General features: G+C 38.6%; 1 protein-coding gene across 4 annotated transcripts in view; it reads left to right on the top strand.

The window, feature by feature from the left end:
- MPP7 (MAGUK p55 scaffold protein 7) overlaps positions 1–6,543 on the top strand; it is a 222,762-nt gene extending 216,219 nt beyond the window's left edge. For 3 of the 4 annotated variants that reach the window (XM_055544022.1, XM_055544021.1, XM_055544023.1), the window contains 3 exons: positions 340–448; positions 1,496–1,639; positions 3,684–6,543. In XM_055544022.1, the coding sequence (XP_055399997.1) occupies positions 340–448; positions 1,496–1,639; positions 3,684–3,863 (433 nt within the window). In that variant the 3' untranslated portion in view covers positions 3,864–6,543. Of the gene's footprint in view, positions 1–339; positions 508–1,495; positions 1,640–3,683 lie in introns of those variants that run through there. The other variant, XM_055544024.1, reaches the window with a different exon arrangement.
- The last annotated feature ends 5,258 nt before the right edge of the window (positions 6,544–11,801 follow it).

The raw sequence follows: 11,801 nt of genomic DNA on the forward strand, positions 1-11,801 counted from the left end.
TTTCTATTGTTTGGTTTATTCACTGTTTTATTGCATTGCATTAGCTCTGAAAAAGAGGTGATGGAAAACATTAGAGTACTGCTGGACTAAAGTACTTCTTTCTGCTTAAGTGTAATACAAGCAAGTGTTACTGATTTGAAAAAGTAAAATAGAAGATTTTTTAGAAATTGACATTCTGAAGTACTTGGACCTAGTTATTTTATTAAAAACAGTTTGAAAATTACATGTTCAGCAAAACATCTTTTATATGTTACATGAATTATGAATATATGAATTATGTCTGCCATATATATATGTGTATATATACATGTAATTCACAAATGATTCTAATTTCTACAGGTTTATTGAATATGGTGAATATAAAAACAACTATTATGGCACAAGTATAGACTCAGTTCGGTCTGTCCTGGCTAAAAACAAAGTTTGTTTGTTGGATGTTCAGCCTCATGTAAGTGAAGAGTGGCCTAGTCAACACACTTCTAGCCCATCTGAGCATTTCATTATGGGGTAAATCTGAAATCTACTCACTTTTGGCATTTAGGTGCCTTTCCTAAGGTGACAAAAGCATTTAAATGTAATTTGAGATGGCTCTGCTGGGGAAAAAAAAAAAGCCCATGTTGTTAGAAGAAAGCCTGGAGATGTGTGTTTGTAACTCTTAGATTCAGTGTTTGCCAAGTATAATGACTGCTATTTATTCTATGTATTTTATATATAAACATTGTATGTATAATGTATTCTCCTATATGTATTATAAGTGTTTATAATTGTTGGCAATGGACATTATGGTTCATGGTCCTCTTTCATGGATTTTGGATCTATAATTAGCCTAGAAATGTAAAACCCTGGCAAGAGCCGTGGGTATCTCACAGGAGTTGTACAGCTGCTGGGTAGAGCTCACCTGGCACCCTGGGGACTCGGTACAGGTGGGTTGAGAGACGGTGGATGAAGCAGCTCACTTTCCTGTCTCAACATAGACCACCTCCATCACCCCCCTACCCCCTCCCTGCAGAGGCCCACCCACAGCATGCTCCTCACTACCCAGGAGCAGTGCTGACTTAAAAGCAGGAGACTTGCCCCTGAAGGGGACTCCGAAGGCAGGATGAAAGAGAAGGGACACCTCATTCTGAGAGCAGGAGGAGGCTTAGATGGCATGGCTGGAAGACTTGCATGTAAAGACACTTAACTCATAGTGTCTTTTGGGTATCAGATCTAAGAACTAGCTTTCTGGTGTTCTTAGCTGCTTCTCCTCAAGATTTAATGATGGTATATTTCCAAGCATTTTAAAGACAGGTTACATTCTCCATTTGTCCAGAGGTATCTAGTAACATTTAATTGTCAACAAATGATTGAACAATAATATAGTGAAAGGCCTGCTAACCTTAATTAGGAAGTAATTTTAAGGAATTTTCTCCGTAGAAAGAAAATTCAGTTTTACTACAAAACATACTCCTGATATTATGAAGAAATGAAAGAAAATGTATTTCCTTCCTTGCAGACAGTGAAGCACTTAAGGACACTAGAATTTAAGCCGTTTGTGATATTTATAAAGCCTCCATCAATAGAGCGTTTGAGGGAGACAAGAAAAAATGCAAAGATTATCTCAAGCAGAGACGACCAAGGTGCTGCGAAGCCCTTTACAGTGAGTATGAGGATGCTTTACTGAAAATACATAAGCAGGAGTTAAAGTCATATATGCAGTAGTGACCACATTAAGGAGACTGAGAGATGAGGCTGTGGTCCAAACATCCAGGCAGGACAGAACTGCATTTGGGTACATACATTTTAAGTGATTGTCCTGATTGTTTTTTCTGCTGTTGTGAACGGATCTTCATATTACATTGACTCAAAAACTATTTTGTATGCTTTTATGCATACTTATAAAATTTCTGAAGGCACATGTAAAAAACCACTGAGTTTTCAACTAGCCTTATTTTTAAAGGGGAAAATACCGGTCGGTTACTCTCTCTCATTAATAGTCTAGATGAAGATTTAATAATTTGCCTTTTGTACCAACATCATATATAGCATAATAAAAGAAAAAGCATCATTTGGGGTATAGGACAAATAGACTTATATTGCTCAATTTGTATTTCCTTTGACTGTTGTTAGAAATGGCACCTGAAACTTTCACAACATTGTTGATGGGTTATATTCCAATATAAAATAAAAGGTTTAAAAAAGAAATCATAGCTGTGGTGGGTTAATGATTAGAATGACTGGCATGGTCTCTGTTTTTTAACCTTGAGACAGTGTATTATACTTTAGGATCAAGAGAATGGCAGCAGCATTTTTCCCCTCCTTCTTTTAAGTAACTCATCTTTAACCTTCAGTTCAGTTCAGTCGCTCAGTCATGTCCGACTCTTTGCGACCCCATGAATCGCAGCACTCAGGCCTCCCTGTCCATCACCAACTCCCGGAGTTCACTCAAACACATCCATCGAGTCAGTGATGCCATCCAGCCATCTCATCCTCTGCCGTCCCCTTTTCCTCCTGCCCCCAATCCCTCCCAGCATCAGAGTCTTTTCCAGTGAGTCAACTCTTCGCATGAGGTGGCCAAAGTACTGGAGTTTCAGCTTTAGCATCATTCCTTCCAAAGAAATCCCAGGGCTGATCTCCTTCAGAATGGACAGGTTGGATCTCCTTGCAGTCCAAGGGACTCTCAAGAGTCTTCTCCAACACCACAGATCAAAAGCATCAATTCTTCGGCACTCAGCTTTCTTTACAGTCCAACTCTCACATCCATACATGACCACAGGAAAAACCATAGCCTTGACTAGACAAACCTTTGTTGGCCAAGTAATGTCTCTGCTTTTGAATATGCTATCTAGGTGGGTCATAACTTTTCTTCCAAGTCCATATTAATCTATAAACTATTAATTGTGGGTATCAAATACATGTGATGTTTTTGATTTCCAGTATTTTTAAAATATCTTTTTTTCTAAAGTACTGATAGTATACAACCATACGAAGTAGGTACTGTTATATGATGTTACTCACTCAGGGCTCTGGATTAACACTAAAATTAAAATCTCTGTTGTGAAAATCTTCTATGACCTTGAGATATCGACTCTGAAATGACTTCAGGATGTCACAGTATAAACAATTACCGTATTATTTATTACAGTCTTTTACAATGTAAAGGTTTCTCAGTGAGGATAATAAACAATAACATAGTCCAAAGATTTAACTCACATTTATGTATATGGGCTTGCTATATAACCAACTAAAATTCTTCCTGGTTTCAAAAATGTATGGAGGGCCCCTTACCCACTTGTACTGAAACAAAGAAGGAGATGGTATACATGTCCTTTCATAAATGTATCCACCTCTGAAAAAGTAGTTTTTCTTACACATTCCTTGCTATGAATAAATGTGGACGATGCAGGCAAAGCATCAGGATAAACACTTCTACTTTAATACTGAAACATCCCTGTAATGATAAGTGACTAATTATCCTGAAAGGTGAGAGTTTTGACTCTTGTCAGAGCAGTTTTAGTTACAAGCAAATAGAGAATATTAGAAATTACGGCTTGTGAAGAATTTACAGTTAAAGAGGGTAATTTTCTTTCATGGCTGAGGTGAAATAGTGAACACAGAACAGCATTAGATAAACCAGTTGTGTAAAGACTGCACTGATGTGATGAAACTGCCTGGTTAACCAATTCTATTTAATACTTTTGTAGGAAGACGACTTTCAAGAAATGATTAAATCTGCCCAGATAATGGAGAGTCAGTATGGTCATCTTTTTGACAAAACTATAGTAAATGATGATCTTGCTGTGGCCTTCAATGAGCTGAAAACAACTTTTGACAAATTGGAGACAGATACTCATTGGGTTCCAGTGAGCTGGTTACATTCATAACTAAGGGAAGTTTTCATAATTATCTTTTTTTTGTAGAGTGCATGATTAAATCAGTTACCATTTTGGTGGTAGGGTTTTTTTTAATCTATATCACTGTTAGAGATGTGCAATCTTGGTTAAAACTGAATGTTGGTTTTTTATCTTTTTATAGTCTTATTTCAAACACAGTGTTTGAGTATAAGATCCAGAATTTAAATGTGCACAGTACTGTATTCTGAGCAGAGCTTTGAACGGTCTGGCTGTCTTGAATACAAAGCTCTACCTCCAAGAGGAGGGTTGAACTTTTTATAGAAAGTCTTAGCTAGAGTATATACATGGGCATCCAGTGCTTCTGCTGGTCTCAGACGCGGTCACTGCCTTTGCCATTTGCATGTTAGCCACTGAAGATGATAAGTTTACAGCCTTGAGCAGCTCCAGACAGGACAGCTTAGGTGTACTTTGGGTGGATCATCATAGATGCACCTGGACTGGCAGTAATGTGGAGTCCTCTTACTATCCTAAAAGTACAACATTTTCTCTTACATAGACACAGTATAGTCACAGTGTGTGCACTCAAGAATCTCTCTTTAAAGGAATTACTGAAAATCTGTCTTAGCGAGTGGCCTTCGTGTTATAGTTTGAGAAGGCTTTGTGAGTACATACACTAGTGACTCAATAAATGTTTAATAAGGGAGGGTAGGCTTTGAAAATTATTACATATGAAACTAAAAACCTTTCCTTGTTAGAATGGTGATTACATACCCAAAAGGACTGATTACAAAGGACAATTTTATTTATAAATGCTCAGACATTTCTTTCTGGACTCACCAGAAATTCTGCAGCCAGTTATCTGACTTTGCATTTTCCCAGTAGATTACAAGAATGAATCCTATTCTAAATGTAGGTTTTACATGCTACTGATACAGTTAAAGAAAATGTGACCATTTTCCCAAATATGTACAGTTGATCACCATATTTAAATTTCACTACAAATTGTACTTTAGAAAACTGTTCATGTAATGTTAACTTATTTCTTTGTCATCAAAATATTTCTTTACGTTGGCCAGATACCATCCTAATCTTGCTGTTTTTAAAGAAGTTTAAGAAAGACTCTCATATTGTAAATAGCTAGATGGGATCTCTCATTTTTCTTTGATACTACTGACCTTCAGCAAGTAAATTATACAGCTCAAAATACTAGTAATGTGCATAGTTGTATAAGAGAATATGCGTCCCATTCTTGCATGCAGTAAGACACTGCCAATCAGAGAATCATCGTATCTGTGACTTTGAAACAGAAAAAAAAAATATTTTTGTTGATTTCTAAAGAGAGTTTAGATGTCCTGTTTAAAGAAAAATAGTGTAGTGAAATTTTATATATTTATGAAATATTTGAAAGGCATATTTTTTTAATTATCAAATGAGGCTATTCATAAAACAAATTGTATGTAAAGATGTCGTTAATTTAAAATAGTTTTTAAAATCTGGGTCAACATTCCATGTAAATATTTTGACCTTTGTTTGTTCTCAGATCCACATGTGTGCTCTGTGCACATTTGATAGCATGACTTACTGGGTTTCCTTCATACATGTGAGATTTCATACCTGATACACACTTGCAGCTAAATAGTTAGATAACCAATGTTACCTGACAGCCTAATCCGAACAGCAAATTCTAAGTTAATTAAGTAAACAGCCACCAATTCAGTTTCAAAAGAGGTTTGGGGTTGCCAGGTCTAATACTGAAGCCATACTTCATGGTTGTATGGCTGGTCTAAGAAAGTACAAGTCTTCCTTGGATGGTTTGGGTAATATTCTTTTTGAACACTGATCGAAATTTCCAATACATTAACTTTCTAGGAAATGAATTATAATTTAGGTAGTCTGAATTCTTTGTTCAGAACTAGCACATGGTTTGTTTTTGTTTTTTGCCTCAATTCTTTACTGTGGAGGTAGAGAGCGTGTGATAAAAATGGAGTCCCTTTTGGTGGTGGGGGTGGTGATGGAGGTCTTATAAAAATATATTTTCCAGTTTCTCTCCCTTTTTACACTAGAGCTGAAAAGTATTTTTTAAAATAATGGAAAAGGGGCAATTCAGCAATTTGAAAAATCTTTCATTAGTAGTACACTTATGTGGTCTTGGTGACGTCTACATAGCCACCTTGATGCTTAGAAAGAGATTCCGTTCTCTTTAGTAAGGCTAGTGGCTCCATGGGCTTGGGGATAAATGTTGCAAAGGGCCCTTGATCCTGTACTTGGTGCACCCCTGGCTCCCTCTTGAGGGAGGAGAGACTGGTTCTTTAGGCAGCCTGCTCCCAAGACAATGTCAGCCACTATTTGAGAGAACAGGAATATTTATTTTTTTAAGTCCAAATATTTAATATCCAAGATTAAGAAGATAAGTCTGTATTCCCATCAATAACAAACTGGAATCTGTTTGCTTTTTTTTTAGGTGAAATTGAAATACCATTTTTTACCATTATTTTACTTACCAGTATAGACATTATTGATATCTTTAAGGCTGACCTCCCTGGTATCATGGTATCATGTAATGACTGAATGTATCTAAATTGTAATAATTTAAAATTGACAAGCATATAAAGCAAGACTATGTTGTTAAAAGTTTCCTGAAGAGACAGATTTTTATTATTTATTTTCTTTTTGACTAGTAAGAGTTTATAAATAAAAGGAATGGAAAACCTTTGAGTGTAATAAAATATCAAATTATATGTATACTTTCTTGAAGATTGCTCTTGCACTTGGTATCTACTTCACTGTTTCTGATGGTAGAACAAGTTGTTCTTTTACTGACACCATGTGATTTGAACTGCCTCTGTCTAAAACAAAATTTCATATTTGTTTCAGACATTAATTGGTTTCATCAAAGTTGTTGGAGAGATGAAATCCACTAGCCTCAATCTTACCCAGTCCAGCCAATCAAAGATGAACAAATGGATCTATGCCATGTGCTAGACAAGCCTGGGCAATGAGTACTTAACTGATCATGAGCTCGTTTACACAGTGATCAGCCTCATATCACACAAATTAAAAGTAATTGCGTAAATATTCTTAATTACCTGACAAACAGTTCCTCATATTGGTAAATTCATAGGGAGCTTCCTAAATAATTTCTATTACCAGTTTTCTTGTTGTTGTTTTAAAATTCCATTACTTTCAAATGATACACCCAAAATTAATTCAGTTCAGTTCAGTCGTTCAGTCATGTCTGACTCTTTGCAACCCCATGAATCACAGCACGCCAGGCCTCCCTGTCCATCACAAACTCCAGGAGTCCACCCAAACCCATGTCCATCGAGTTGATGATGCCTTCCAACCATCTCATCCTCTGTCGTCCCCTTCTCCTCCTGCCCTCAATCTTTCCCAGCATCAGGGTCTTTTCCAAGGAGTCAGCTCTTCACATCAGGTAGCCAAAGGATTGGAGTTTCAGCTTCAACATCAGTCCTTCCAAAGAACACCCAGGACTGATCTCCTTTAGGATGGACTGATTGGATCTCCTGGCAGGCCAAGGGACTCTCGAGAGTCTTCCCCAACACCACAGTTCAAAAGCATCAATTATTCAATGCTCAGCTTTCTTTATAGTCCAACTCTCACATCCATACATGACCACTGGAAAAATCATAGCCTTGACTAGACAGACCTTTGTTGACAAAGTGATGTCTCTGCTTTTTAATATGCTGTCTAGGTTGGTCATACCTTTCCTTCCAAGGAGTAAGCATCTTTTAATTTCATTGCTGCAATCACCACCTGCAGTGATTTTGGAGCCCCAAAAAATAAAGTCGGCCACTGTTTCCACTGTTTCCCCATCTATCTGCCATGAAGTGATGGGACCAGATGCCATGATCTTAGTTTTCTGAATGTTGAGCTTTAAGCCAACTTTTTGACTCTCCTCTTTCACTTTCTTCAAGAGGCTTTTTAGTTCTTCTTCACTTTCTGCCGTAAGGGTGGTGTCATCTGCATATCTGAGGTTATTGATATTTCTCCCAGCAATCTTGATTCCAGCTTGTGCTTCCTCCAGCCCAGCATTTCTCATGATGTACTCTGCAAATAAGTTAAATAAGTAGGGTGACAATATACAACCTTCACGTACTCCTTTTCCTATTTGGAACCAGTCTGTTGTTCCATGTCCAGTTCTAACTGTTGCTTCCTGATCTGCATATAGGTTTCTCAAGAGGCAGGTCAGGTGGTCTGGTATTCCCATCTCTTTCAGAATTTTCCACAGTTTATTGTGATCCACACAGTCAAAGGCTTTGGCATAGTCAATAAAGCAGAAATAGATGTTTTTCTGGAACTCTCTTGCTTTTTCCATGATCCAGCGGATGTTGGCAATTTGATCTCTGGTTCCTCTGCCTTTTCTAAAACCAGCTTGAACATCTGCAAGTTCATGGTTCACGTATTGCTGAAGCCTGGCTTGGAGAATTTTGAGCATTACTTTACTAGCGTGTGAGATGAGTGCAATTGTGCGGTAGTTTGAGCATTCTTTGGCATTGCCTTTCTTTGGGATTGGAATGAAAACTGACCTTTTCCAGTCCTGTGGCCACTGCTGAGTTTTCCATATTTGCTGGCATATTGAGTGCAGCACTTTCACAGCATCATCTTCCAGGATTTGAAATAGCTCAACTGGAATTCCATCACCTCCACTAGCTTTGTTCGTAGTGATGCTTCCTAAGGCCCACTTGACTTCACATTCCAGGATGTCTGGCTCTAGGTCAGTGATGATACCATCGTGATTATCTGGGTCGTGAAGATCTTTTTTGTACAGTTCTTCTGTGTATTCTTGGCACCTCTTCTTAATATCATCTACTTCTGTTAGGTCCCTACCATTTCTGTCCTTTATCAAGCCCATCTTTGCATGAAATGTTCCCTTGGTATCTCTAATTTTCTTGAAGAGATCTCTAGTCTTTCCCATTCTATTGTTTTCCTTTATTTCTTTGCATTGATCACTGAGGAAGGCTTTCTTCTCTCTCCTTGCTATTCTTTGGAACTCTGCATTCAAATGGGAATATCTTTCCTTTTTTCCTTTGCTTTTCGCTTCCCATCTTTTTATAGCTGTTTGTAAGGCCTCCCCAGACAGCCATTTTGCTTTATTGCATTTCTTTTCCTTGGGGATGGTCTTGATTCCTGTCTCTTGTACAATGTCACGAACCTCCATCCATAGTTCAACAGGCACTCTGTCTATCAGATCTGGTCCCTTAAATCTATTTCTCACTTCCACTGTATAGTCATAAGGGATTTGATTTAGGTCATACCTGAAATGTCTAGGGGCTTCCCTGGTGGCTCAGAGGATAAAGCGTCTGCCTGCAATGCAGGAGACCTGGGTTCAATCCCTGGGTCAGGAAGATCCCCTGGAGAAGAAAATGGCAACCCACTCCAGTATCCTTGCCTGGAGAATCCCATGGACAGAGGAGCCTGGTGGGCTACAGTCCACGGGGTCACAAAGAGTCGGACACGACTGAGCGAGTTCACTTTCACTTTGAATGGTCTAGTGGTTTTCTCCACTTTCTTCAATTTCAGTCTGAATTTGTCAATAAGGAGTTCATGATCTGAGCCACGGTGAGCTCCCAGTCTTGTTTTTGGTGGTCCTCAATAGGAAAGTGAGCCAAGTTTTATGTCTAGCTGCTGATAGGGAATATAACTGATATCAATTGAAAGAAGTGTCCCTTACCTGCATTCATGCCCTTTCCTAGGCTGCCACACCTTTCCAGATGATTGCTCACTTGCACTTAGTTATCTGGAGGGCAAGGAATATTGTACTTTTATAACAGCTCTTATTCACATATACCTACATGGGCTACACACTGCCAGATAAAATAGTCATATTAATCATCAGACATCTGTAGAATTTGTATACAGTTGCATTTAATCCTCCTAACTGTGTTATATGGAAGTAGTACCTTATATGGAAGTATATCCTTATATAGAAGTGCGGGCTTATGTGCCTGCCCAAGGTAACAGGCGTGATGAGTAAGGATCGGGGTTCAATTGTGGTCAGGTTCCTCCAACACCAGGATGTTTGCACTGCACTGTTCTTGCTGGTGTTGCTGTAACTTGAGCCAATTCTGGAGATAGGTGAGATTTGGTAATTAGGAGTGATTATTCATCCTTTTTATGCATAGGCAATTTACAAAGAGTTTTCTCAGAACAGTGTTGCTTTAGTCAGATAGCTGTTGATTTCTCTATGCCTCTCTTGTGGGCTAATCTTCAAACAGCCTGGCGTGCTGCAGTTCATTGGGTCGCAAAGAGTCGGACGCGACTGACCAACTGAACTGAACTTCAAACAATGACGATTATCAAAAGCATACAAAAAAGATAGCATAATACGCAATTTTTCTGTTTTGTCTGAGTCCTAGTCCTTAATGATGGAGCATGATTTGTCTAATCAGTTGTGATAATCGCCTCTCCGCCAGGATTGATCTGAGTTGGTCCAGCCACTCGATTCCAGGTAATGTCTGTCAGAGGAGCTGTGAGTTGAGTTGTTTCCCTGGTTTAAACAAACATCTGCATGAGGTGAAAATCCTCTATGCTCCTGCCCCCATTCCTCCTGTTTGAGATGCTTCTATTACGTTGTGGCACTTAACAAGATGACAGCCAGAATCCTAACCCTAAATCAATGGATGATAAAGGTCAATCTATAGATGAGTGAGTAAAAAAAAAGAAAAGACCCTAAATCCATAGCATCACTGAGCTGTTGAAAAAAATCCTTGGGACCTCTTTCCTCTAATTACTGAATAAACAATGTTCTTTTTTTTAAATGTATTTTTAATTGAAGGATAATTTCTTTATAATGTTGTGTTGGTTTCTGCCATGCAACACCATGAATCAGCCACAAGTATACATATGGCTTCTCAATCTGAAACGTCCCTCCCAACCCCTACCCCATCCCACCCCTCTAGGCTGTTACAGAGGACCGGGTTGAGCTCCCTGTGTTATTCAGCAACATAAAATGAAAAGACAACCCTCAGGATGGGAGAAAATAATTGCAAATGAAACTGACAAAGGATTAATATTCAAAATATATAAGCAGCTCATTAAGCTCAATATCAGATAAACATGAAGCTCAATATCAGAAAAACAAATAACCCAATCAGAAAAACTGGCAGAAGACCTGAACAGACATTTCTCCAAAGAAGACATGCAGATGGCCAACAGACACATGAAAAAATGCTCAACCCTGCTCATTATTAGCAGAATGCAAATCAAGACAATGTTATTTTATGCTCTGTTGGTGGGAATGTAAATTGGTGTAGCCACTATGGAAATCGGTAGCGGGCGGGGGTTCCTCAAAAAAATGAAAATTGAGCTACCATATGAGCCAGCAGTCCCACTCCTGGGCATATATCTTGAAGGAAATCACTATTTTGAAAAGAGTTCTGCATCCCCACTTTCCACATGCACTGCAAGATTATTCACAGCAGCTGAGATAAGGAAACAACATGTCCATCAACAGATGAATGAAGAATCTAGGGGATATACACATACACATTTACATACACGTAAAAAGGAATGTTATTCAATGGTAAAAAAATAAGTAAATTCTGCCTTTTGTGACAACATGGTTGTATCTTGAAGGCATTATTCTAAGTAAAATAAGTCAGAGAAAGACAAATACCTATGTGGTGCTAGAGAAGACTCTTGAGAGTCCTTTGGACAGAAAGGAGATCAAACCAGTCCATCCTAATGGAAATCAACCGTGAATATTCATTGGAGAGACAGATGCTGAAGCTGAAGCTCCAATACTTTGGCCGCCTGATGCAAAGGGCTGACTCACTGGAAAAGACCCTGATGCTGGGAAAGATTGAAGGTAGGAGAAGGGGGTGGCAGAGGATGAGGTGGATGGATGGCATCACTGACTCAATGGATGTGAGTTTAAGCAAACTCACGGAGATAGTGAAGGACAGGGAAGCCTGGTGCAATGCAGATCACGGGGTTGCAAAGAGTTGG

The sequence above is a fragment of the Bubalus kerabau genome, chromosome 13 (genome assembly GCF_029407905.1).
Source record: "Bubalus kerabau isolate K-KA32 ecotype Philippines breed swamp buffalo chromosome 13, PCC_UOA_SB_1v2, whole genome shotgun sequence".
In the NCBI taxonomy this organism is placed as follows: domain Eukaryota; kingdom Metazoa; phylum Chordata; class Mammalia; order Artiodactyla; family Bovidae; genus Bubalus; species Bubalus kerabau.